The 26,142-nt window shown below is 35.9% G+C and overlaps 1 protein-coding gene across 4 annotated transcripts in view; it reads right to left on the reverse strand.

The window, feature by feature from the left end:
* The window catches only part of Tet (Ten-Eleven Translocation (TET) family protein), a 174,310-nt gene that overhangs the window by 13,281 nt on the left and 134,887 nt on the right, over positions 1-26,142 (reverse strand). For all 4 annotated transcript variants that reach the window (XM_069498626.1, XM_034968382.2, XM_069498627.1 and 1 more), the window contains 2 exons: positions 9,258-9,422; positions 212-281 (listed from right to left, as the gene is read on the reverse strand). In XM_069498626.1, the coding sequence (XP_069354727.1) occupies positions 212-281; positions 9,258-9,422 (235 nt within the window). The remainder of the gene's footprint in view (positions 1-211; positions 282-9,257; positions 9,423-26,142) is intronic.

Raw genomic sequence — 26,142 nt, forward strand, 5'->3', positions numbered from 1 at the left:
CTGATTGGCACACTGCACACACCTTTGAGAACATTATGGAGGACTGTCACGGATGCAAGTTTCCTGACGACGTTTTCCTTCAATAAATAAAGTAGAGAAATTTAGTCTGATGTTTATATAGACGGGTTTGAGGGAAGGTCGGAAGACATTAAACTCCGAATAACTTTTTAACAAACGTAAAACATTTGCCCTTCATGACGAAGCTACGTACCTTGTGACGGGTCGGTCTGCCAGGCCGTGGGGAATCTGTTGGGGTCACCCGCGTAGAACGGCATTGGTGCCTGAAAAAGAAATAAAAATTGATTAAGTTCCGTGTAGGTACTGTGGAAATTGTTAATAAACTCACGAACACGTCGAGACTTGTACAACATGCACGTATAAGATAAATGGTTAGAGTTGCTATTTATTTCTTGAAATTGCTACTAAACTCTTTAGATTTTGCTTAAGAATTAATTCTAAACCATAGACATTTTATTTGTAAACAGAGGCACGTCAAAATGATAGAAAAAATACTACAGACGTGACAGAACCATTAACAGATTATAAATGGCAAATCTATGGTACTTACATGGCGAAACTCATGAAACTTAATTATGATTTTATTATATTTTAGAAATAAAGTAATTGTAGATTTAAATAGAGTATAATGTAGAAATTGAAGTATATAAATTTAGTAGAGTTTAAACTCTATTGACTCTATTGAATTTAATCTTTACATGGTATCACTATATTTTTATACAGAGGGTGGGAGTTAATCCCAGCCTATAAATGGCTCTGCTTTGACGGTAGAGATCATTAATTTTCCTATTTTTAATAAGAAGCTGTGACATACCTACAGGTACGAATATTGTTGATTTTATATTTCTATTGTTATACTATGTATGTTGTTTTATGTGTTGGTTAATGTGTAATTTGTTATACATCTGGTATTCCTTTGTAATAGTTTATGCTTATACCCTATGTGGGTTGGATATGTTATGGTAATACCTACCATAGTTGTATCTATTTTTCAATAATTGTGAATAGACACCGCCGAGTTTTTTCTTGCCAGTTCTTTCTCTCGGTAGATATGCTTTTTCGAACTGGCGGTAGATTTTTCTTAAAGGAAATAATAAATTATATAATGATAAAGCAATAATTAATGGTAAAGATAAACTTTGATTTGGAGGGACTTTTCCCTGAATAAAACAGTTTATTTCCTTATACAATCTTTTATTTTGTTTTCTACCTTCAACCACGCCCTAGCTTTTTGATAACGAACTAAGGTTTAGGCTCTCAGTAGGTGATTCCTGACTCTATTGTCTCTATACTTCTGAGGCTAATCTAGCATCAGAAGTGGGATACGATATGGCTGAATTGTGCCTTTTCTAATGCAGTTTGTACAAGTTTCAGAAATACCGGCGAATTCGGATGGCTTTGTGAAAAGCCATCAAAGATGTTCCAACAGGCGTTGTGATGACTGACGTCCACGAGAGGTACCACAATGGACATTGGATACCCTAAATCTGGAAATCTTAATATGAAAATATGGTATGAAAAAAAAAAAGTGAAAGTGAATTAAAACTTTTTTGCAAGACAGTTTTTCAGGCAGGTAGGCCTTAGAAAGTTTTATTGCGTAATCATGGACCTATTAATACTCTGTGTAATGTAGTAACACAGTTTCATAGTACCTGTCGTCATTTTATTTGTTTTAAATCTAATTGTATTATAGAAATAAAGATGTGGGTACTAAATAAATAAAATTTTTGCGGGTAATTTTGTGTTCAGTATAGATGTTCTGTTTCAATGACTCAGATTAATGTTTGAAGGTGTTTAATCGCATGATGTCCCAGCTAGTAACACAAATCGATATTACGTAAATTAATGTTAAAAATTTGCAGGTAGTTAGTTGGTATGGAATTTTTATTAAATGATCATACGATAAAATGTGGTTAAATGTCAGACTGACCGAGCGGTGAAAAACTAAAGCAAGTTTGTCAGTAAATATTTACTGATGATTAATTTGTGTTCTATTTTAATTTACGTCTGACGTCTAGCCGTATATTCGTAATTTATATGATAGTGATGTTGACATTGAATCATTGAATATTGTTTTACGAGTGTTGAGTCATCTTACTTTTTTTTTAGTTATGTTCTTGAGGCATTTCCTATGTAAGTACTTCGAGAACGAAGTACTTTTCAGGTTGGCCGAATAGATGTATATAATTTATTTATGTGTTACATAATGACAGAGAGAAAAGAAGGAAAAAAAAGAACCAAAAAAAAAAAGAAAAAAAAAAAATTTTTTTTGTTGTAATTTTGTTTCAAATTAAGAACAATACAGAAATACATATTGCATCATTCGTTAAATATTGATGATTCATTGATCAGAAACGCGATTAGCGTGGCCATTTTTGTAAATTTGCTATTGACTTTGCATCGGAGTTCTCACTCGCGAAACGTAGAGATGAAAGATTTGTGATACCTACCTACAATAATTAAGAAATTTTGTTGGAGTTTATTTTTGTAGTTTTTATATAAGGATAGGTTAGGCTGCTGATGTCTTATCCTGTTGCTATGCCGCTAAGTCTAGTAGCTACTGATTGTTTGATGTCATTGTTTTTTTATATATACCCACCGTTATGTAATGTGATGTAATGGAGCTGCCAATCCACACTTGGCCAGCGTGGTGGACTATGGTTAAACCTGAAACTTAAATTTAGAATATTGGAATTTAGAGATTATTGACTACCCACTTGTGTTTAATATTTTTTAATGCCGTATTTTGTTGTTTTGTTTGAATAATACTTTTGATTTTTTGACGTTTTTGATGTTTGAAGTGTTTAACTATTTTTGATATTGATTACTTCTTTGACGATCTTTTTAATGTAAATTATTTTTGTGGTATTTTTTGACATTTTAGTTTTTGATACCTACCTTTATGTTTTTATTTACGATCTTTTTGGATTTTTATATTTTATTGTGGAAAAATGTTTTGGTATTTATTTAAAAAGGAAGGTTGTTGGCACATCATTGGATGTGGGAAGCAACAAATGTTTTTGTATAGTCCAAGGACTGATTGCAGATAGACAAAAAGAGATTGAATAGAAAATATTTTTGAAAGTAAATAACGATAATTAGATAAGTTTACTCTTTGATTATTTTTACTTCTTCTAACATAGTAGTTAGTTTTGTTTTGATATATCTTACATATAATTACTTTTTATATACCTACCCTTTGTTTTTGACTTTGGTACTTTAGGAGTAAGAGTCGATGGTATTTTATTATTTTTGCAAAATTATTAACTTGAAATTGAAAAAAAGTTCTTATGATTTAACTTATTTTGAAATATTAATATTTTTGTAACTTTTTCATTTTGATGGTTCTTTTTTATGAAACATATTATTTTAAATTCTGATAATTTACAATTTGTTCAGTTGCAATTTTTCTTTGTTTAATATTCATCTCTATATTTTATTGGAATTTATTTAAAACTTTGACCAAATGTTCGATCAATGGAAAAATTGTATAGTGATATATGGATCAAAACCAATGGTGTTAAGGGACAATTTTATGATGGTTTACGATGTTGCCTTAAAACCAATGGTGTTGAAGGATATTTTGTAGATGATACTTTAAAACGTTGGAACCAACGGTGTTGAAAAGTATTTTTATAATATCGCTTTAATACCAGTGGTGTTAAAAATATTTTTTAATATTGGTTTAAAACCAATGGGGTTAAAGGATATCTTGTTTGGAAACATATGTGCTGTGGCGAGAAAAATATTTCTTGTATTTTTGAGAGTAAACTGTGTGGTAATTTTGTATGTCACACACATGTTTAAAATGTTTTTTTTTATTTTGTTGGAAGCCACAGACATGTTGTTTGAAAAAAAATGTTTTGATGTTGTTTGACAACTTTATTTACTTTACGAATTGTTTGTTTTTATTTTGTTGCTTCGAGAACGAAGCAATTGTCAGTTTGGCCGTATAAGATAAATGGTTAGAGTTGCTATTTATTTCTTGAAATTGCTACTAAACTCTTTAGATTTTGCTTAAGAATTAATTCTAAACCATAGACATTTTATTTGTAAACAGAGGCACGTCAAAATGATAGAAAAAATACTACAGACGTGACAGAACCATTAACAGATTATAAATGGCAAATCTATGGTACTTACATGGCGAAACTCATGAAACTTAATTATGATTTTATTATATTTTAGAAATAAAGTAATTGTAGATTTAAATAGAGTATAATGTAGAAATTGAAGTATATAAATTTAGTAGAGTTTAAACTCTATTGACTCTATTGAATTTAATCTTTACATGGTATCACTATATTTTTATACAGAGGGTGGGAGTTAATCCCAGCCTATAAATGGCTCTGCTTTGACGGTAGAGATCATTAATTTTCCTATTTTTAATAAGAAGCTGTGACATACCTACAGGTACGAATATTGTTGATTTTATATTTCTATTGTTATACTATGTATGTTGTTTTATGTGTTGGTTAATGTGTAATTTGTTATACATCTGGTATTCCTTTGTAATAGTTTATGCTTATACCCTATGTGGGTTGGATATGTTATGGTAATACCTACCATAGTTGTATCTATTTTTCAATAATTGTGAATAGACACCGCCGAGTTTTTTCTTGCCAGTTCTTTCTCTCGGTAGATATGCTTTTTCGAACTGGCGGTAGATTTTTCTTAAAGGAAATAATAAATTATATAATGATAAAGCAATAATTAATGGTAAAGATAAACTTTGATTTGGAGGGACTTTTCCCTGAATAAAACAGTTTATTTCCTTATACAATCTTTTATTTTGTTTTCTACCTTCAACCACGCCCTAGCTTTTTGATAACGAACTAAGGTTTAGGCTCTCAGTAGGTGATTCCTGACTCTATTGTCTCTATACTTCTGAGGCTAATCTAGCACACGCGAACTATTCGCATCTTTTAAATTCCTATACAAGTTAGCCCTTGACTGCGATCTCACCTGGTGGTAAGGGAAGATGCAGTCTAAGATGGTAGCGGGCTAACCTGGAAGGGGTATGACAGTTTCATGGCATCGTATAGGTACGCTAAATCGCTTGGCGGCACGGCTTTGTCGGTAGGGTGGTAACTAGCTACGACCGTAGCCTCCGACCAGACCAGACCAGAGACCATTTAGAAAATGTAAGTTACCAAACTGCCCCTGCCGGGAATCAAACCCGGGACCTCGCACTTGTAAGACCACAGCGCTCACCACTGCACCAGGGAGGTCGCCAAAACTAATCGTGAACTACGTCCAACACGTGCGTTTGGATGAAGCTTTGATAGTTGTGATAGGATAGATAGGTTAAGACGTCCCCCTCCTAATCGGAGGTCGGGGGTTCGATCCCGGGCACGCACCTCTAACTTTTCGGAGTTATGTGCGTTTTAAGAAATTAAATATCACTTGCTAAAACAAGTTAAAGCGGTGAAGGAAAACATCGTGAGGAAACCTGCATATTTAAGAGTTCTCTATAAAGTTCTCAAAGGTATGTGAAGTCTGCCAATCCGCACTTGGCCAGTCTGAGAGGAGACCCTATGCTAGGTAATGAGCCGATCATGGGTTGCTCATGATGATGATGATGATGATGATGATGAGCGTTGTGTGCACGGTTCATGCACGTGCGCTGGTGTGGATCTGCCTTTAGATTAAATCCACCGATCCCGCTAATCCGTACGTTCCGTTTACAATAGGAGGTCGTTTAGCTAGTAGTACATCGTAGCAGTGACATGTATTGTACACACGCTATTTCGGTCAAGGGCGCGCCGGGACCTCGGGCTTTGTTTACCTAATTACCTGTGAACTACGTAATCGCGCTTCGAGGTCACAAACCTTGTAATAACTAGCTATAAGTCTATTAGTATACCAGCTTATACCCGCGACTTCATCCACGTGGACTACACAAAATTCAAATCCGTATTCAACCCCCTTAGGGTCGAATTTTCAAAAATCCTTACTAAGCGGATGTCTATGTCATGCCAAATTTCAGCCCGATCCATCCCAGTAGTTTGAGCTGTGCGTTGATAGATCAGTCAGTCGGTCCTTTTATATATACAGATAAATAAGTATATAGGTAACCATCGAGCACTTTGCGGTGGAACATGAGTTTTCAATAACTCCCGTGTCTAGTTCTGTAATATGAAAAGTTACAGGGCCTCTAAACCTAGACTGAGTTCCCACGGGATCATGAAAAGCCCAACCGTTTAACCGATTTTGACAAAATTCGGTATTGAGATAGCTTAAAACATAATATCACATAGGCTACTTTTATCCCGGGAAATCAAAGAATCCCCAAGAGATTTGTAAAAACCTAAATCCACGCGGACCAAGACGAAAGCAACTTCCAATCCATTATAAAAAAAAATCGTACCTCTATAAGGAAAAAAAGCTATCATCAAAGTTAATTTATATTCTGTCGTTGACCTCTTCAAGCGAAATATTAAAATGTATTTTCTTACAAAGAAAAAGAACTTAACACAACTTTTCATAAGCGAACTTTAATTTTCTTTAGGAAAATTTGTTCTCATTTCTCGAACGTAACATTTTAGATACAAGATGTATTTGACACTGTATCTTAAAACATAAAAGTGCCAGATAAATGATTTTCTAGTTTTCTTTTGGCGGATTTTTATTTTTAACTAAATTGTCTGTTTGAACTGACTAATCATCGGAACGGCTGAACCTATTTTGACGGGACTTTCACAGATAAGTAGAGGATTAACCAAGGAGTAACAAAGGCTACTTTCAACCGACTTTCAAAATAGGAAGAGTAGTGCTGATGCTGCAGAGGACCTGACCACCAAAACTGATGGAATTAAGAAACTGTCGGTTATAAGTGATTGATATTCTGTCTGGATGTCTATATACGTTCGGATACGCGTTACATGTGTGATTCAGTTTTGGTAGAGTTCAAATAACTACATAAAACTAATATGAGGTAGTTATTTCGAAATTACAGACAGATAGTTGAATTTTATTTATTAATATAGATTACCACCTCTTCGGAAAGCAAATCAAATTCTACTGCAAGGAACCGGCCAGAAACTTAGGTTAACGCTACAATCAAAATTTTAATAAACTTTCCCAAAAGTTAGAGCAAAAGACGTCGAATTTTTCATATTAAACGTAAGAAATATGATTAAATTCTAAAAGTTGAGTGCGCAAAATGGAAGGAAAACACGCGGCAAATATGTTACACAGGGCGTTACTCGTTAAACTTTGGAAAGATTTTAATTTCTTTACAAAACAGGCGCTTTCAGGAGTTCAAATTTCATTATAACAGGGGAGCCGGTGGATAATATTGATAAGGCACTTGGCAAGAGCTGAAACTTGGAAGTCTTTGACGATGCTCTGGAGTTTGCGCTGGGAATTAATAAATAATCAAAAAAGTTTTTTTAAAAACCTTTTATGAATATCTGTATACTTATAAAATTCAAAGTCCTGACTGACTGACTTATATATCAACGCACAACCTAAACCGCTGGTCATAGAGACATGAAATTTGGAGGGTGTGTTCTTTGTAAAGAGTGTGTACCCTGTAAGCGATTTTTCGAAATCCCATCCCTAAATGGGTTAATTGGGGGGTTAAAAATGTAGTCCACGCGGACGAAGTCGTGAGCATAAGTTAGTCTTTTATAATATTAGGATGGATTTAACTTCAATTGTACTTAGGTACGGTGTAGGTGTTTATATTTTAAGTGCTTATTTACACTACAATAAATTAAAGGACTTGGGGTCCTAAACTACAAAAGAGAGGTGGGGTTTCGTTATATTATGTATAGGGCTATTGGCACAAAATTGTACCAATAGTCCAACAAACATATTTGTGGCATTATTGGATTGCATTCCACCCTCGATTTAATTAAATCCTACTTCCTCAAAATCGCCCAGCAGATCTTCGAGTAAGAGCTTTGGAAGTTGTAATTTCATTAAGGAAAGCTTCGCCGCAACGCGAGCTTTAATTGTTAACGTGGCTTATAAAGGACGTTCTTTGTGAACTTGGGAATAAGTATACGTATGTGTATTACTGGCATAAGGTCCCGACCTTACCCGTTTTAAAATCATCTTATTCCTAACCCATCACTGGTCTCCTAGTGAATATATTATTTTCTCAGAATTATTAAGAATTTAGGGCATAGTCCACCACGCTGACCAGTGCGGATAGGCAGACTTCCCACACATTTGAATATAATATTATGGAGAACTCGTAGGTATGCAGATTCCACGATGCTTTTCTTCACCGTTAAAGCACGTGACTAATTGCTTAAAACGCACATAGCTCCGAAAAGTTAGAGGTGGATCCCGGGATCGAACAATGAACTGATTAATATCTAACCATTTACGAACGCCTTGCAAACCATTATCTGATTAATGGAAGAAGTCAATACCCCCAAAAATGAGGAACACGATGCAGTCATAGAACACCTACATGGAATTTGAAAAATGGCAGGTAATTACGAGTATTAAAACAGCATTCATGAAATTTTGAAGCCAAAATAAAATGACATTTAAAAACCTCTAATGAATATAAAATTGACAAAATTAATTAATTACGTTAAGAAACAAACAGTTATTTGAAAGCACAAACTGGAATATAATTAAGAAGAGCGGGTTTAACAACCTTTGTTCAGCACGTAATAGGGTGAAGATAAACAAATTAACTAACTTCTTTGACAGTACCGACCATATTTTCTTTACGAGAGAGTTTCTAAAGAATTTGATTTAGCGACATTTTCTGAATTCGTGGTTTAATTACACAAACTTACCTTAGTATTTATTAAAGGTAATTTTGTTCTGTGTAAAAAAGTTACAAATAGGAAAATACAACCAAGGAAAAAGTGAAATCGAATGTGTGAAAGATTTTTATAGTAGGTACATTGCAGTCCAGGTCTGAAATAAAGCGATTACTGGCCGAGTATTATTGGAAGGCCGAGGCGAAGCATAGGACTCAAGTGATTTTGAAAGGACGAGGGGCCAGCCGACCCAAACCATGTGAAGGCGGCAGCCAAAGATAGGGAGACATGGAAAACAACTGCTGCAGCTCTAATAGTTCCACCAAGTAATAAAAGTACTCTATCATCATCACCAGGCAGGTGCGAAGGCAGGCACAGCTTAAAGCAGGCCCATGGGGCTCGTGTAACATGGTGGCTGAAAACCTGGGCTCAACCCGATTGCTGCTGTTATTGTACGTAGACGTACCAACGGGTGGTTGGGAAGGTTTTGATCAAAGATGCTCTTACCATCGGTTGGCTGGGGTGGTCCTGCTTCATAGCGGGCGCGGTGGAAGGCGCGGGGCTGGGCGCGGCGGGTGCGGCGGGCCCGGGGGACGCGGCGGCGGGCAGGCCTGGGCTCAGCCCGACAGCTGCTGACACGGCGCCACCAAGGGGTTTGCGGCCGCGGTAACTCTGTAACAGAGGAAAAGAGGGTAAAATAACAGAACAGACTTACGCTTTTAACAGCATAACAAAACAAAGTAGAGCAACGATTTCCATAAGGTGCGGCTTCTGAGAAGTATGCTGATTTTCGAAAATCAAAGTATCTCCATGGGATTTCTAAAAACCTAAATCAACGAAAATAAAGTAGCAGGCGTCATAAAGCCCGAAAGCTATATACATATCTTTCCACTATCCGTTAAAAAAAATTGGGGTATGGACTGATATGGTGTTCCCAATCGCAATTTGGAACACTTCTGAGCTAAAATCTTCTTTTTTAATCCTACATCGCGAATGTCTAAACCGGTTATGAGGCTCTCAAAAGGTTATCAGTGACGTTCTTTTTTAGAATTCTTCTTACACAAAAGGGACACCCTGATTGGAGGATTCGACCAAGGTCTGCACCCGTAGGTAGTCGAAATTCCAAGGACACGTACGAAGTGACTTGCCGCCTCCGTTCGAACCGCTAGGATATGGAACGCCCTTCCGGCATCTGTTTTCCCCTCCAATTTTAATATGGGTATCTTCAAGTCAAAAGTGAATAGGCATCTTCTGAGCAAGCGCGCTCCATCTTAGACGGTATCATCACTTGTCAGCAGGTGTGATTGTAGCCAAGCGCTAGTCTATAAATTTAAAAAAAAAACTATATTGACGAGGCCCGTACACGATGCTAGTAATTTTAAATTGGAAATAGAAAATTGGTCGTTACTGGTTGTTTGCTATTATTTTCTAGTACCAGACGTAATGACTGCTATTTGTCGTGATTAGTAGTTTACTTTGAACTTTTAAAACGACTGAGATTTGTTATTTATTACAATATCGTAAAATATAATGTAGGTAGGTATAGGTAAGGAAATATTATAATCTCAACTATTATAATTTTTTCAATAAACATTTATAAATACAAATTGTACTAAAAGAACGGGTTTTTAAAGATTGAAAATAGATTTTTATTTATTTTTATGTATAGTTTTTAATTGATCGTGCAAAATTTCGAGCAAATACGACTGTAGTACGGAACCCTCGGCGCGCGAGTCTGACTCGCAATTGGCCGGTTTTTTTATTCGAAAGTTACCTGATACGAACATTACAATAAAATATTTCATAAGCCGTAAGAAAAAGCCGTTTCGCTTGATTACACATCAAAAACTAACGCAATCTAAACAGCTGCGAGACCCGATATTTGCCGGTACACCGAGCTCATTTGTTGTTATTTGAACTTAATAATATTTTATCTCAAATTTTCATTTTATTCCTATCGCATTACGAGTACCTATGCTCGTTCTTGCGTGAAAGTTTGTATTCTGTTTAATTATAATAGGAGCTTAAGAATTTGAGCATTTTTAATATTGGGTAATACAAATTTATTGTGATTGTGTCTTTTTATAATAACCACCCGGTTAACGGTATTTGCTTGGGACCCAGCATAACATTTAATTTGAGTCGCATACCTTTTTCATCTAGATTATAATATGTGGATTAACAGAGTTATAAATATATTTAGAGGTTAGGAAGCTTACAGAACATTGTACTTAGCTTCCTTTTATTTCCGTGTTTTATGTCCTGTAGCTAATAAATACTTAGTGAGAAATAAGTGGAAATACATTATATAAGTATGTAAGTATGTATACTTTATTGCACCACAGAAACACAAATGACCGGTTGCAAAAAGAAATCTTAATAGGTAGGGTACAAAAAGGCGGTCTTATCGCTAAATAGTGATCTCTTCCAGACAACCTTAACGCTAGGGAGAAAACGAACAAATGGACAATGGGAGGTGGTGTATAATAAACCTAAATACCAATAGCTAAATAAACTAAACCATATAATAAGAATATAAAATACATATTATTAATACAGTAATACATACAAATAAAATATAATAGACATACATAAGACTACATAGATATATATACACATTACACATAGATTTAAATAATAAACTATGCCGTTACTGATGATAGCAAAGAGATAGGATGACGTCAATTTAAAGTACTTAGTCAAAGTACTTAGGTAAGTAACTATACCTAGTATTTAATAACTAAAATCTTCAAGCAAGAAGAACAGAGTTAATTATTCTCATCAACTTTTTAAACTTCGCGCAAAAGTTTGCGGCGAACTACAAACTGAATTAAAACGTGAATTCATTTAAACCACCTATAGACGTGCCAACTGGCTACCGACAAGTTCCGATTAAAATAATCGTCCGCGACGGTCGACTAGTTCAAATATCTTACTGCAAGATAAGTTATTACTAGTAGTGTTAGGGCCTGTTTCACAATCTCCAGATAAACTTTATCATAAATTTGACGTTATGACAGTTTTTCAATTGGGAATCTGTCAAAATCTGTGGTCAAAATGTTCGCTAGATAAAATTTATCTGGCGTTCGTGACAGGTATAAGTTCTATAAGCATTATGATTTAAAACATCGCCATGGCGGCTGGAAATTTGGCTATTTAAGAGAAAAACAATGACAAAATTAGGTTTACGAAGAAGATCCACATTATTGCAAGTTGCGTTTTTATAATTAATTAAAAACCTTACGCTTTTATAAAATGTTACTGTATTTTTAATTCTAGCACTAACTTAGTACGGCTTGGAAGTTGGCAAGTCTGTGAGTGCTATAAAGGTGTATGCACACCGCGAACAATAAGTCAAAATTTAGGCCCGCGACAAAAGCCATTACCGCCAAACAAAGGGCATTGTTGGTTCACAACTTGGCCTGTAAACTCGGCTTTTGTGTAACTTTGTGTAAGCGCCTTTAGCTCCAAATTTAATTGCCTTTCTTGCCATAATGATAAATTCGTGTTGTGTTATTAAATTGTCATTGTTTAGAATAACTTAATTGCGGTGTCACGAATTGCGGTTAATATCAATAAAACGAGAAATGGACTAAGAGCCAGTGACGGCCAGACCTTCGTTATTTTATAAAACCTCAATGTTTATCTGCGCAACATAGGGAGGAACGATCAGGCGATGAGTAGATTATGAATTACAAAATATGGGTACTAATATCGCAAGAACGAGGAAAATTGCGTAGACATTACGCAGGTGCGAGTGCATCTGGAGCTGCTCCAAGGACGCGGCAACTTTCATCTTTTTGGCGAGCGATCAAAACGCGTAAATTCGCGATTCTGTGTGACTTTACGCGTTTATGAGTCTAAGGCTTGACGCACATTGGGGCCGATTCTCTTGTACACAATCTCTAAACTAAACTAAATTAACAGGTCTGAATCTAGTGCTATTTCCGCAAGCAACATTATGAAAGGGATAGCAATAGATTTAGACGTGCCATTTTAGTTTAGTTTAGAGATTGTGTACAACGGAATTAGCCACAGTGGCACCGATTCCGTTGTCTTTCTTTAAATTTGGAGAATCTGCATCCTTTTCTTTTTAACAATGCTAAAAAGGGACAGAACATGAACTTTACATTTAAAGACTCTAAATTTTAGTGCACGCTACAAATTTAAACAGTAGGCTCGCGACTGTGCGCCAAAATCACGGGTTTTGCCATCTAAAAATTAAATTCAAAACTGTCAAACTGCGTCTGTCCTTTTCATATTACATTAGTAAGAAGAGAATGCGAATACTCTAAAATTAGGTTGTGCTCAGAATCAGTACCATTGATTATTTTCTTATTAGGCGAAACGCATATTATCTACGGAGTGGAATGGTGCTTTCATACTGTTGAAATTGGTATAATGAAAACAAAACTAGGAAGATGCTCAAAGGGCCGCCTTTAGTCGCCTCCACTATGCCAAAGTAAATAAAACTGAGTTTTTGTTATCACAAAAATATTAAAAAAACGTACTTCCAAAAACACTAAAAAGTAAAAAATAACACATTTTCAAATTTCATATCAAAAATACGATTTTAGCTGTTCTTATTTTAAAGGTGAACCGTACTTTTGACATGACAGTTGTAATAAGTTAAAATGGCCTAACCTTTTCTGTTTCTTTATCCAAAAATAAATGCAGAGTGCGGCCGGCCTTACGACTTACGAATTAAATTCCGGCTGCGATTGTTTGCTTTCAGATTATGATATGTGGCTCATATACATCACGATGATTAATGGGGTTTCGCAATTTCGTATTAGAGTCGTGGATCGTGACTCAACGAATGCAAATGTACCAGCCCTTGATATACTACGTTATCATAGTATAATTACGGTTGCCACCAGAGTATGTTATACTAGCTGACCCGCCCCGGCTTCGCTCGGGTGGAATTTAGAAAATCGAGGTGGGGGTTGAATTTTCAAAAATCCTGAAATACATAGGTATTTCTTCATTTGTTGCCGAAAACCCAAATACCAATTTTTATGCAAATAACTTGGAAAAATGACGGACTTCCATACAAACTTCCATCCCCCATTTAACCCACTTAGGGGTGGAATTTAAAAAAATCCTTTCTTAGTGGATACCTACTCTTTACACACCCTCCAAATTTCATGTTTCTAGGACCAGCGGTTTAGGCTGTGCGTTGACATATATGTCAGTCAGTCACTCAGGACTTTGAATTTTATATAATATATAGATTATGTAACTGATAGAGCGCTTACATAGCTTATGAGGCATTATACGAATCATAAGCAGGTGTTTTATAGACACTGATTTGCAAATGTACCAGTAAAAAAATGCTGCGCCATGATTACAACGAAATGTCATATCGATGGATCCGATCCTAGACGAGCTATGCCTACACGTTTAGTTGGAATGTTTTTGAGCTTTCATTTTGATGACAACTGTAGTATACCCATGACTACAATTTTACTCTAGTTGCCACATATCTAATTTACCACATGAATTATTATTTGTCTTTATAGAAAATCTTGATATGATTTTAGGAAGTATTTGAGGGTTAATGGTGATATTAAATTGTTAATTTATATACTTTTTTTTTTTTTTATTACAATAAAACTTAAAGCTAGCCTTATCTAATCTAATCTTCTATCTTCTATCTATATATATAAAAGGAAAAGGTGACTGACTGACTGACTGACTGACTGAATGACTGACTGACTGACTGATCTATCAACGCACAGCTCAAACTACTGGACGGATCGGGCTGAAATTTGGAATGCAGATAGCTATTATGACGTAGGCATCCGCTAAGAAAGGATTTTTGATAATTCAACTCCTAAGGGGGTGAAATAGGGTTTTGAAATTTTGTAGTCCACGCGGACGAAGTCGCGAGCATAAGCTAGTTACTATATAAATCATGACCGCGTGGAATGGTGCCAAGAATACTGGCTGCATTTCCGCGCTGGACAGCCAGGCTGATCCGTTGCGCAAAAAATGAGCCAGCCCTTCTGTCACCAGATGAGGCTATTAATCGTGGTGAAATGTCTCGTAAAAAAATTTTAGCACTAAGACTCCATGGCCCCGGGGTCTCCACGGCAGACGGCACAAAAATGTAACTCTATAAGAGAGGCATACTTGCGCCGCTTGCCGTTTTCAGCTGTTTCTGCTGCGGCTCCCGGTCTTGATGCTAATTGTTAATTACAAAATGATTAAATTGAAGGATTTTGACGGGCGAAGTTTTAGCAAGGTTACCTAAATGAGCATGATCTGTACAGTAATCAGATAAGGCTAGTTTTAAGTTTTATTGTAACACTGGCTTATGCCCGCGACTTCGTCCGCATGGACTACACAAATTTCGAACCCTTATTTCACCCCCGGTTGAATTTTCAAAAATCCTTTCTTAGCGTATGCCTACGTCATAATAGCTATCATCTGTATGCCCAGCTCGATCCGTCCAGTAGTTTGACCTGTGGCCCTACCGCGGTTGTTTGACAGCTACAATGTCACGATCGCAATCATCTCTGATTGGTTAATGCTCGCTCATTATTTTTTTTTTTTTTTTTTTTTTAATACAATAAAACTTAAAGCTAGCCTTATCTAATTACTATATAAATCATGACCGCGTGGAATGGTGCCAAGAATACTGGCTGCATTTCCGCGCTGGACAGCCAGGCTGATCCGCTGCGCAAAAAATGAGCCAGCCCTTCTGTCACCAGTTGAGGCTATTATTGGCTACAATGCATTGTTGCAACAAGAATCGCACAAATTCAGCCAATCAGAACAATTGAGATTGTAATAATGATTGATGCAGGTTTTAGACAATCGCCCTACTGTGCGTTGATAGATCAGTCAGTCAGTCACCTTTTCCTTTTATATAAGTTTTTATATTTTCAAAAAAAAAAAAAAAAAAAACAATTTAATTTATTATTTTTAGCTGCAATCAAAGTGAAACAGAGACGCCACGGTGACCTCGTTAGATACCCGCTATCGGAAGAGCGATGGTTTCCGTATTGGAACACGTAATTAATCACGCCACAATCAACCATCAACCTGGCCCGCGGAATTGGGACACGATTATAATTTCAAGGAAAAAATATTGGATAAAATCATGACATGATTTTGGTAGTACCTATGATTCGCGACAGGTTTACATGGCAATTGGGGTAGGGACACCCCGCAATCCCATACGACCCCAGCGCTAGCCCGGTGCGAGAAAGCGCGGGTGACATTTTGAAAATGAATAAAATCATGATTTTTTTAAATTATTCTCTTCTAGCCCAGTGATATAAAATATATTCTAGCCCTATAAACTACTGCTATACAAAAAAAACTGTTCATTTTATTACTACAGTCCATGACCCTATTCTCTCACACAAAATCGATTCCATAAGTACCTACCTAGTCCTACCTACAAGTAATTTTATGTTTAAACCAAAAAAAAAAAAAGGTTTAAAACGCGTCCCGGGGTAAAATGCTAATCTGATTCCACGGTCTTCGATAAAACAGGATAGTAAAAAGCCCGGAACGACGAATGTATGTAAATACAGCGGCAGAGAAAGCCCATATTTTAGGCAAAGTGCGCCTCGGGCAATAAAGGGCACTCATTACAAAAATATTATTCAGCTACCCGCGAATGTTTTAAATGAGAAAAACGCTGATTTTAACGAAAAATACATCGCGATTTTTGTGTTTTTGTTCTCGTTAAATGTATACCTTTTTTATGAAATTTACATTAAAAAAGGTATTATTACAGTGTAATGTTGTGATATATGATAACGTGCCTGATATGGGCAAAAAAAATCAAGTATAAAACCTATTGAATTTTCTTTTATGGTCTACATTCTGAACTTGTTATATGTATTATTATCATTTTTAGGGTTGGGGTACCAAGGGTAAAAATGCCTGTCTGTCTGTCTGTCCGCGTGACACAGTGCTCTAGCTCGTAGACTAAATGAGTTACAAACCTGAAATTTTGGTATTTGGTGTAGAATGTAAACCCAAAACCAAATATTGATTTAAAAATTAAATTAAATTGTTTTTCAGGGGGACTACCATGGAGCCGAAAAAAAGGGTTACAAAATCGTTTGTAAGCTGTGACCAAAACAAATGAAAAATTTTTGGGTTTTTCCTTCACGGTTCATTGCGTTGTTCTAGCTCGGAAAAGAAATATTTCATACGAATCCTAAAAAAGCGAGCCTGACTCGCACTTGACCGGTTTTTTTTACTATTACTAATTTAAAAAAGGGATATTTAAAGAATGGACTTTCATATTTTTTATAGAACGGTCGGGTCGTTGAAATTTTTTTAAACAAGAAAGAAGCTGATTTTTTAACCAAGATGGAGCTAAAAACCTGTGATTTTGCAAGTAAACCATACTCACTCTATAAAGGCATTCTTATTGAATAGAGTAATTGAGTAGAGTATTCGCAGTACCAAAAAATAAAGTTAAAATTTTCCTTATATCAAATCATGGTTAGGTAAAACCACAAGTTAAAAGTTTTCAGTAATTCTCAGAAACCATGACTTATCTAACTATGATAAAGCAATGTGGGTTACATCTAGTACCTAACGCTGCATTACAATGAAATTCGTTAGCAGTAAAGTTCAAAATGGCTTAGTTCTATGTTAGTACGTGACTTGGGAGTAGGTATAACAACACGTGTCAAACCGCGTTGACCAGTATTTATTCCTGCCCGAGGCGGGAGTGGTACAGAGAGCACAATTTGTTCAACCTGCATACCAATATGATATCAATAGCGATTACGGTAAAAGCTATTTTTCTGTACCTTGATTAGAAAATGTACATCTGGGTAGATGGCTCGTACGCGGACGTCGCACAAACGGTAAGCAAGAAATGTTAGATTTTTGAGTTTAGAGCCTCTCACTAGATGAAAAACTTCGACTGTATAAATTAGAATCTAGAGAAGTACCTACCTACTTATCTATTCCTCTCTTATTTACTGTTATTATATCCTCTACCCTAAGGTTGCCTGGTAGAGATCGCTATTTTAGCCATAAAGCCGCCTATTGTACCTACCTACTTGCAAAAATCTTTGTTATATTTCTATTGTTTTGGTTTTGGCGAACAATAAAAAATATTTTGTTTTACTTTACTTCAATCTACAAATAATGGTACTAGAACATTTTTTCTACTGCCTCCCTTAAAAAAAGGGACTCGTAAAAGCAAAGGTTCTGAAAGACTCGTCATTGACATTGTCATTTTGAGAGACGAACATTGACTTGTATAATTATTACTTCGTAAGTCCGTAAGGACAGGGCCGTTGAACAAGCAAAATGGCACAGATTCATTGGTCCTAAAATGTTTATTTAGCACTAATGCAACCTCAGTGATGTCTGGATTTCAAACTGGTCGTTCATTAGTATCTAAGAGGTGGCGCTGATTTATTTGGTTCCTAAACCGTGAAAAATTTTGTTCGCTTGGGCATATCTTGTCATTTATATCGATGGAGACGAATCAATTTTTCATGAAAGCTAGGAGCAAAGAATTTTTAAGTACTAATATGGTACTAATACTTAGTACAAATAAGAATTATTACTTTCTAAATCTTCCACATTTGATATTCGCGAATAACGATTTCTTTAAAACGAAGACAAAAAAATTTTTTAGAAGAATTAAGCCGAGTTTCTCTTAATACGTAAGATAATATGAGGGAAAATGTTTCATATGAAAACTTGAATGGCCATTGTTATGGAAAACAGTCCATCTTTCAAGTTATGCTATCTCTATCTGATACCATGTAAATAAAAGAGATGGAGTTACAAAAGATATCTATCTTCCTACCACTGTAGGGTTGGCAGACCTTACATGATAATAAAGCTTTATTTTTGTTAGAATTACTAACATACTTTACTACCTACTATTTACGTATATTAAATAACTTTTTTATACCCATTAAGATAAGTATAAAAGTTTTCCAAAAAAATTCGAATCCCTAGAAGGAAGATGTAAGTATCTAAATAGGTATTAAAAGCATTTAAAACAAAACTAACTTTGTTGCATTCATAATAATTACATTAACTTATAAATAAAAACTCCTTCAAACGTCTAAAATCAAACTAGAGTATTTTAAATGCTTAGCAAAAACCATTCCCAGTTTTGTGATAATTTAATTTTGTAGTTCGAGGTATTTGATGAGGATTTAGATTTTTTTATAATTATTGGACAACCCTAACCGTGTACATATTTTCCAGCAATCATACACAGTGTAGTTGTTCCAAATGATAGATATGAGAAAAGAAACACAGAAACGGGCCTGTTCTTTTGTGTTTAGATCCGAGGTGTTTTGCATCACAATACAAGATAGATTAGGTACTATCTATCTATCACTTTTGAATATAATATGACTAATAGTATTTATAATTCATATTACGTTATTGTAGAATTGAAGCAGCTTTTATTTAAAAAAAAATGCAACGCGACGTTTGGGTTATTCCTTCAATCACGCCGCAACAAAGCTATGGATCGACTATTTTTGCCCATTATAGGTTACCTGGAGAATGATATAGGCCACTTTTTATCCCGGAGTAGGTATCAAAGAGTTCTCACGGGATTTTTAAAAACCTAAATCCACGTGGACGAAGTCGCGGACATTAGCTAGTAATCCTACTAATATTATAAATGTGAAAGGGTGGATGTTTGGATGTTTGTGACTCAATCACGCAAAAACTACTGGACGGATTTGGCTGATATTTGGAATGGAGATAGATTTTACCCTGGATTAAGACAGGCTACTTTTTATCCCGAAAAATCAAAGAGTTCCCGCGGGATTTTGAAAAACGTAAATCCACGCGGACGAAGTTGCGGGCATCAGCTAGTAGGTAAATAAAAATTGTGGCCGTAGGTATTCAAAGGGTTATTTTTGAGGCGGTCATAAAATTCAATTCAAACAAACAAATCTTTTTACGGTACAGAACCCTCGGTGTGTGTCTGACTCGCACTTGGTCAGATTTGTATTATATCCTACTCCAACTGTACCTCTCTATGATTATTTATTTATTTTAATTATTTTGCAAGACTTTAAATATTATACAACCAGGAAAATGATTCAAGGCAATCTCGTTAAATTAAGTTAAGTAGTGCTACCAGAAAAAAACCGGTCAAGTCCGAGTCAGGGTGTGATCTATAAAGCGGCACTCTGTCTTTGCAAAAATCTATCTCGTTTTAACTCAATCTTAAGTCTGAGAAACTCAAAGTTCGCTCTGAGGCTGAGATACTAGTCGTATTTTTTCGGTATTTTGCACGATAATACAAAAACTATTATGTGTGAAAAAAAATCTGTTTTAGATTCGGTATAATAATGTTATAGTAATTTTACTTTGAAAGTTTGAAAATACTAATTAATCATTTGTTCATGAACACATTTTTTTTTGTGATGTGGTTACTTACATATTCACGGTTTTCGGATTGTTTCCTTTACTTCTGCTATAAGACCGACCTACATGATTCTAGGTCAACGGGAAGTACCTACGTACCCTATAGGTTTTCTTGACAGACAGACAGACAGACAGACAACAAACTTGATCCTATAAGGGTTCCTTTTTCCTTTTGAGGTACGGACTACGGACCCCTAAAAACACTCTTGTTTTATAATTAAGGAGCTGGCAAAGAAAACGGTGTAATTGCATGAAATAAAACTTTACAGGATGAGCAAAAACTGAATGAAAGCTGCTGAAACTTTTGTTATATTGTTTTGATCGAAATCGCCATCTTTGGACTCAATTTGGCCGTTTTGATTTTTGAATTAAGCCGTTTTGAAATGACTTCTCACGCGCCATTTTTTTAAGAATATTAGCCATGTTAAATGACTGATTTCCTCTCCAACTAAGCGTCAAGCTTGTGCTAGGAGTAGGTACGACAATAGTGCAACGGGCGGGGTTTGAACCGTCGACCTTTCGGTTTTCAGTCCACTCCTTTACCAGTTATTTTAACTCTATGTCAAAAGTACGGGTCTCCTTTAAAATAAGACTAAAATCGTACTTTTGACATGAAAATTGACACATAAAGTAAAAATGGCGCATTAGAGTCATTTTGTATGCGTAATATTTAGTGATTTAATCACATGAGTGAGTTATTAATACGATTGATAGGAGCAAGGTTGAACGTATTGTGGTTCGATTAACTTCTTAACCTTCCACGCTATCTGTACTATGATCTTGAATTGATTACTTCCGTTGCTGCTGTGTACTACGTATTACGTGATACTAGCATCGATATAAATAAATGAGAAGATATTATGGTCAAGCGAACAAAATTTTTCACGGTTTAGGAACCAAATAAATCAGCGCCACCTCTTAGATACTAATGAACGACCCGTTTGAAATCCAGATATCACTGAGGTTGCATTGGTGCTATAGCACCAATGAGTCGCTGCCATTTTGTTTGTTCAATAACCCTGTCTATACAAAGTCTCTACATCAAGCTCTACATAGTCTACACTAATATTATAAAGAGGAAAACTTTGTTTGTATGTTTGTTTGTTTGTACTGAATAGGCTCAAAAAGTACTGGACCGATTTTAAAAATTCTTTCACCATTCGAAAGCTCCATTATCCACGAGTAACATAGGCTATATTTTATTTTGGAAAAAAATAGGGTTCCGTAAGATATTTGGGTTTTTCGGACACAAGGTGTAAAAAATCAACCAGAAAAGTTACTTATTTTGCGTACGCTGCCTAAACTATAAAAGATAGAACCATAAAATGTTCTAATTAATTGTAGATCTTATAAATATCTACAAAAAAGTCCGCGACACACTATACCCATCTATGTCGAGTGAGGCACAGCAACCATTTTTTTATTTAAAAATCTTGATTTTTTTTTGGACTACATTTAAACGCGTTTATTTTACTCATGCTATTAATCCTTATCAAAATAAATGATTTCATCACTAAGAACAGTTTATGGAGATAATATTTGGTCTTTGAATGATTAAAATTGGACGTTTGGTTTTGAAGTTATGGCGAAATTAAAATATTACGATTTCTGCTGCACGGCCCGATGTCGTTAAGTTTGTTTGTAGGGGGTAATCTTTAGAACTACTGAACCGATTTTAAAAATTCTTTCACCAGTAGAAAGCTACATTATTCCTGAGTGACATAGGCTATACGGGATCTGCGGGCGAAGCCGCGGGGATCAGCTAGTATAAAATAAAGTCGCTTCCCGCGTCTGTATGAATGTATGTATGAACGCGTAGATCTTTTAAACTACGCAACGGATTTTAATGCGGTTTTCACCAATAGATAGAGTGGTTCAAGAGGAAGGTTTATAGCTATAGTTTAATTCTCAAAAAATTAGAGATCCCTAGAGAAATTGAAATAATCTGAATTAGGTCGGAAAAAAATCCTCTCATTTGAGAGTTTCCGAGGCAATGACACCACATTAGTATATACGTTGCACCCATGCGAAGCCGGGACGGGTCGCTGGTAATATATAAGTCAATGGATACTAAACTAGCTTAATACAATAGGTACGCGGCAGAAAGTTATATAGGTACATCGGCCTTTAAAATGACATTTCGTATGTATGACTTATGTTTCGTATTCGTATGTTTCGTAAATATATGACGTTTTGTTGGTCTCAACGACAGAGACAATGCTCTACAAATCTGCTATCTCCTTTTAAAGTATGTAGTCGATGTAGATTACTTTCTGCCGCGTACTGTACAATGTAGTCCGATCGCGACTTGGTCCGCGTGGACTACACAAAATTTCGAACCCCTATTTCACCCCCTCATGAGTTGAATTTTCAAAAATCCTTTCTTAGCGGATGCCTACGTCATAATAGCTATCTGCATGCCAAATTTCAGCACGAGCCGTCCACTGTGCGTTGATAGATCAGTCAGTCAGTCAGTCAGTCAGTCAGTCACCTTTTCCTTTTATATATTTAGATGAGTTTGTTTACACGGAGCAGCTATCACATTGTAGCTTTTTGTAATTACAAAACAATCTAAACGTACCTCGATAGCTAATTATTGTCATCAAACTATTGTTATGATATGGTTCAATAACATTAGTTAAATGTTTATTAAATAACATTGGATTGCGACACACGGTAGCGTTAATATTCTGGTCATTTCAAAAACATCCGCCCATCTTGTCCAAACATCGTCAGTCATTATGATACGGAAACTCGATTCATAGTTTGATGATGTGTCCTTCCTCCTCGTTGAATGTCCGCTATAAAAGCAGAGGTTTTCTTATTAAAATAAGATTTACAAAAACCTGTCTGTACTATACATAATCAGAAATGGGATCAATCTAATTTTTAGGGTTCCGTACCTCAAAAGGAAAAACGGGACGGGGATCACTTTGTTGTCTGTCTGTCTGTCTGTCTGTCAAGAAACCTACAGGGTACTTCCCGTTGACCTAGAATCATGAAATTTGGCAGGTAGGTGGGTCTTAAAGCTGGCATTAGGGGAAAAATCTGAAAACCGTGAATTTGTGGTTACATCACACAAAAAAATAAACTAATAATTAGTATTTCCAATTTTCGAAGTAAGATAGGAATAGAATAGTCAGGCTCGCTCACCGAGGGTTCCGTAGTGCAGTCGTATTTTTTCGACATTTTGCACGATAAATCAAAAACTATGATTCATCTTATCTTACTTTGATAATTTAAAATACTAATTATTAGTTCATCACAAATTCACGGTTTTCAGATTTTTCCACAAATGTCAGCTATAAGATCTACCTACCTGCCAAATTTCATGATTCTAGGTCAACGGGAAGTACCCTGTAGGTTTCTTGACAGACAGACAGGCAGTTCCGTTTTTCCTTTTGAGGTACGGAGCCCTAAAAAAATGGATTAAACGGATGGACCGTGAAAAGCTAGCAGACAGACACAAACTTTCCAATTTTATGATCTCAGTATGGCCTATGTAGGTACATAGTCCATACTAATATCATTAATTTAATGATATTAGTATATTAGTAATATGGATCGTCTTAAAAAAAGTAATTGCTCGGAAAATATTTCTTTAAGAGCACGACTCATAAAGCTTTTACACTAGCTTTTGACTTGGCCAATCGAACGCGTTTCATGCCGCATACGAAATTCAAATGTACCGCGGCTGTATTTAGGCTGAAAATGCTGAAATTTCGCCTTCGCCCGTACAGCTCCCGGCGACTGCACGTTATTGAACAATAGGGAACAAGAGTTACACAAACCTAGCATATAGCCTGCGCTATAGCCGACTAGGTAGTCACAGCAAAGGGGAGACGAATTTTTAGAACTTTTCACTGGAGTATGAAGTAAAAACGAATTTTTCAGCAATCTTCTGATGTTTGTTTAGTCTCCAGTCTAGCTTCTCCAGTCTATACATCTACTTAAACTAAAAATACGCATTTTATGCGTAGTGTTATTATAACGTAACGTAACCTACGATCCTTGTACATACTGTACATAATATATCACTCATAATAATAATTATTAAGCGATGCGTAGACCTCGGGCTCGGTGGAGACCTTGGCCTGGGTTTTTAAAAAACATTTATGTGTTTTCGTATGGCCATTGTTTTACGGCTTGGCTTGGCCCTGGTCCATGGCTCTCCGTAGCACACAGGGAAAGCGGCCACCGGGAAGCAGTGACTGAGAGAGATCTCGCAGACAAGGACGGAGCACATGACGTCACCGGCGCAGGCGCAACGAAGTATGGCAACCTCGCCTCCAGCATGCCTTCGACCCAATGTTTTGTAAATAGAACGATTGTCGTAAGACAGGGATGCGTGTATAAGTAGAAATGAGATGGATGGTATCGAAAAGGTTACAAAATTGGACTTTACGTCGAAGAATGATGGAATTCAGAATGATTTTTATGTACAGTTATGTTCTTTCTTACGATTATACAGGTACGTTACGTTCAAAGCTACCTACCTACTTGTATTTTTAATCTTTATACCTAATTGCAGCAGTAAAATGATTATCGCTTGTTAACTTTTTAAGTAGAAGATAGGTAGGTAGTGATTTCAAATTATCATGGCAGTCATCTTAATTAATATTTTACCATCATTTAGAGAATTTCCGAAGAAAGAGTTTACGAAGAAATCATAAGTTTATTTAATCAAAAATCAGACTCTACCATACCAATATGATAGCAATACGCACTAAGTTACTTCGAACCCAATAAAACCTGTATTTCCATTTTCCTTTATCAGTAAACCTGTAACGATGATTACCTTTGGTAATAAATTATAATGTAACGTAGGTACCTACCTACTGATTAATTATTCGACTTACCGTGAAATTTTATTTTCTCAAAGCATATTGTTGATTGAGTTTCAACGTATTGGTAGGTAGGTAGTTTTAAAAGATAAAACATCGAGTGAGCTTACAAAAGACGGTAAAACTTTTTTGATATTGTCTGTGATCTAGAAGAGCAGAATATATTATACCTACTAGGTAGATGACCCCGAATTCGTCCGCATGGATTTAGGTTTTTTAAAAATCCCGTGGGAACTCCTTATTTTCCGGGATAAAAAGCCTATGTCCTCCCCGCGGGACGTAAGCTAACACTGTACCTACCAAATTTCATCAAAATCGGTTGAACTGTTGGGCCGTGAAAAGCTAGCAGACAGACACACTTTCGCATATATAATATTAATATTAGTATGGATTCTACCGGGACAACCAAACTAATCCATTTTAGAATTTTCTCGTGTAAAACGAAGAAAAAAGAAAAAACGAAAATTTTAGTTTTGTAAAGTAAATCTTTTGAAAACTAATGTAAGCTTACTGTACTACTATGGTGCTAAGGTACCTACTTACCTAACTAGAGATTTTTAAATAAATAAATATTTTTTTTATTCAATTAAACTTTTACAAGTAGGTACCTACCTGTACCTACCTACTTTTGAATCGTCAAATGGGTCTATCTACCACTGGTTCAGAATGCCTTGTGTTGGGCGAAGAAATGCCCATATTAACAACCGAGATCATATTTTGTTTTCATTAATATTGATAACTACTCTGAGTCGATATACAAAACAAAACCCATAGCAGGCAATTCTCTAGCTTCCGAAAAATTCGCAAATATTTATTTTCAATTTTCCCCGGCCCCAATTTTTTCTGTGTAAAAATTGGCAATTTTCGGATATTACCGACAAGATAATCTAAAATAACAGTAGGTAGGTAGGTACTTATGTACCTACCTCATCATCATCATCGTCATCAACAACCGATAGACGTCCACAGCTGGACATAGATCTCTTGTAGGGACTTCCACACGCCACGGTCTTGCGCCGCCTGAATCCAGCGTAGAGAAACTCCAAGCATAGCTCTCTCCATCGCCCGCTGAGTGACTCTGAGCTTTCTTATGAGGCCTATAGTTAACGAACATGTCTCGGATCCATATGTCATCACTGGCAACACGCACCTAC

Source organism: Maniola hyperantus, chromosome 5 (genome assembly GCF_902806685.2).
Source record: "Maniola hyperantus chromosome 5, iAphHyp1.2, whole genome shotgun sequence".
NCBI classification, from domain to species: domain Eukaryota; kingdom Metazoa; phylum Arthropoda; class Insecta; order Lepidoptera; family Nymphalidae; genus Maniola; species Maniola hyperantus.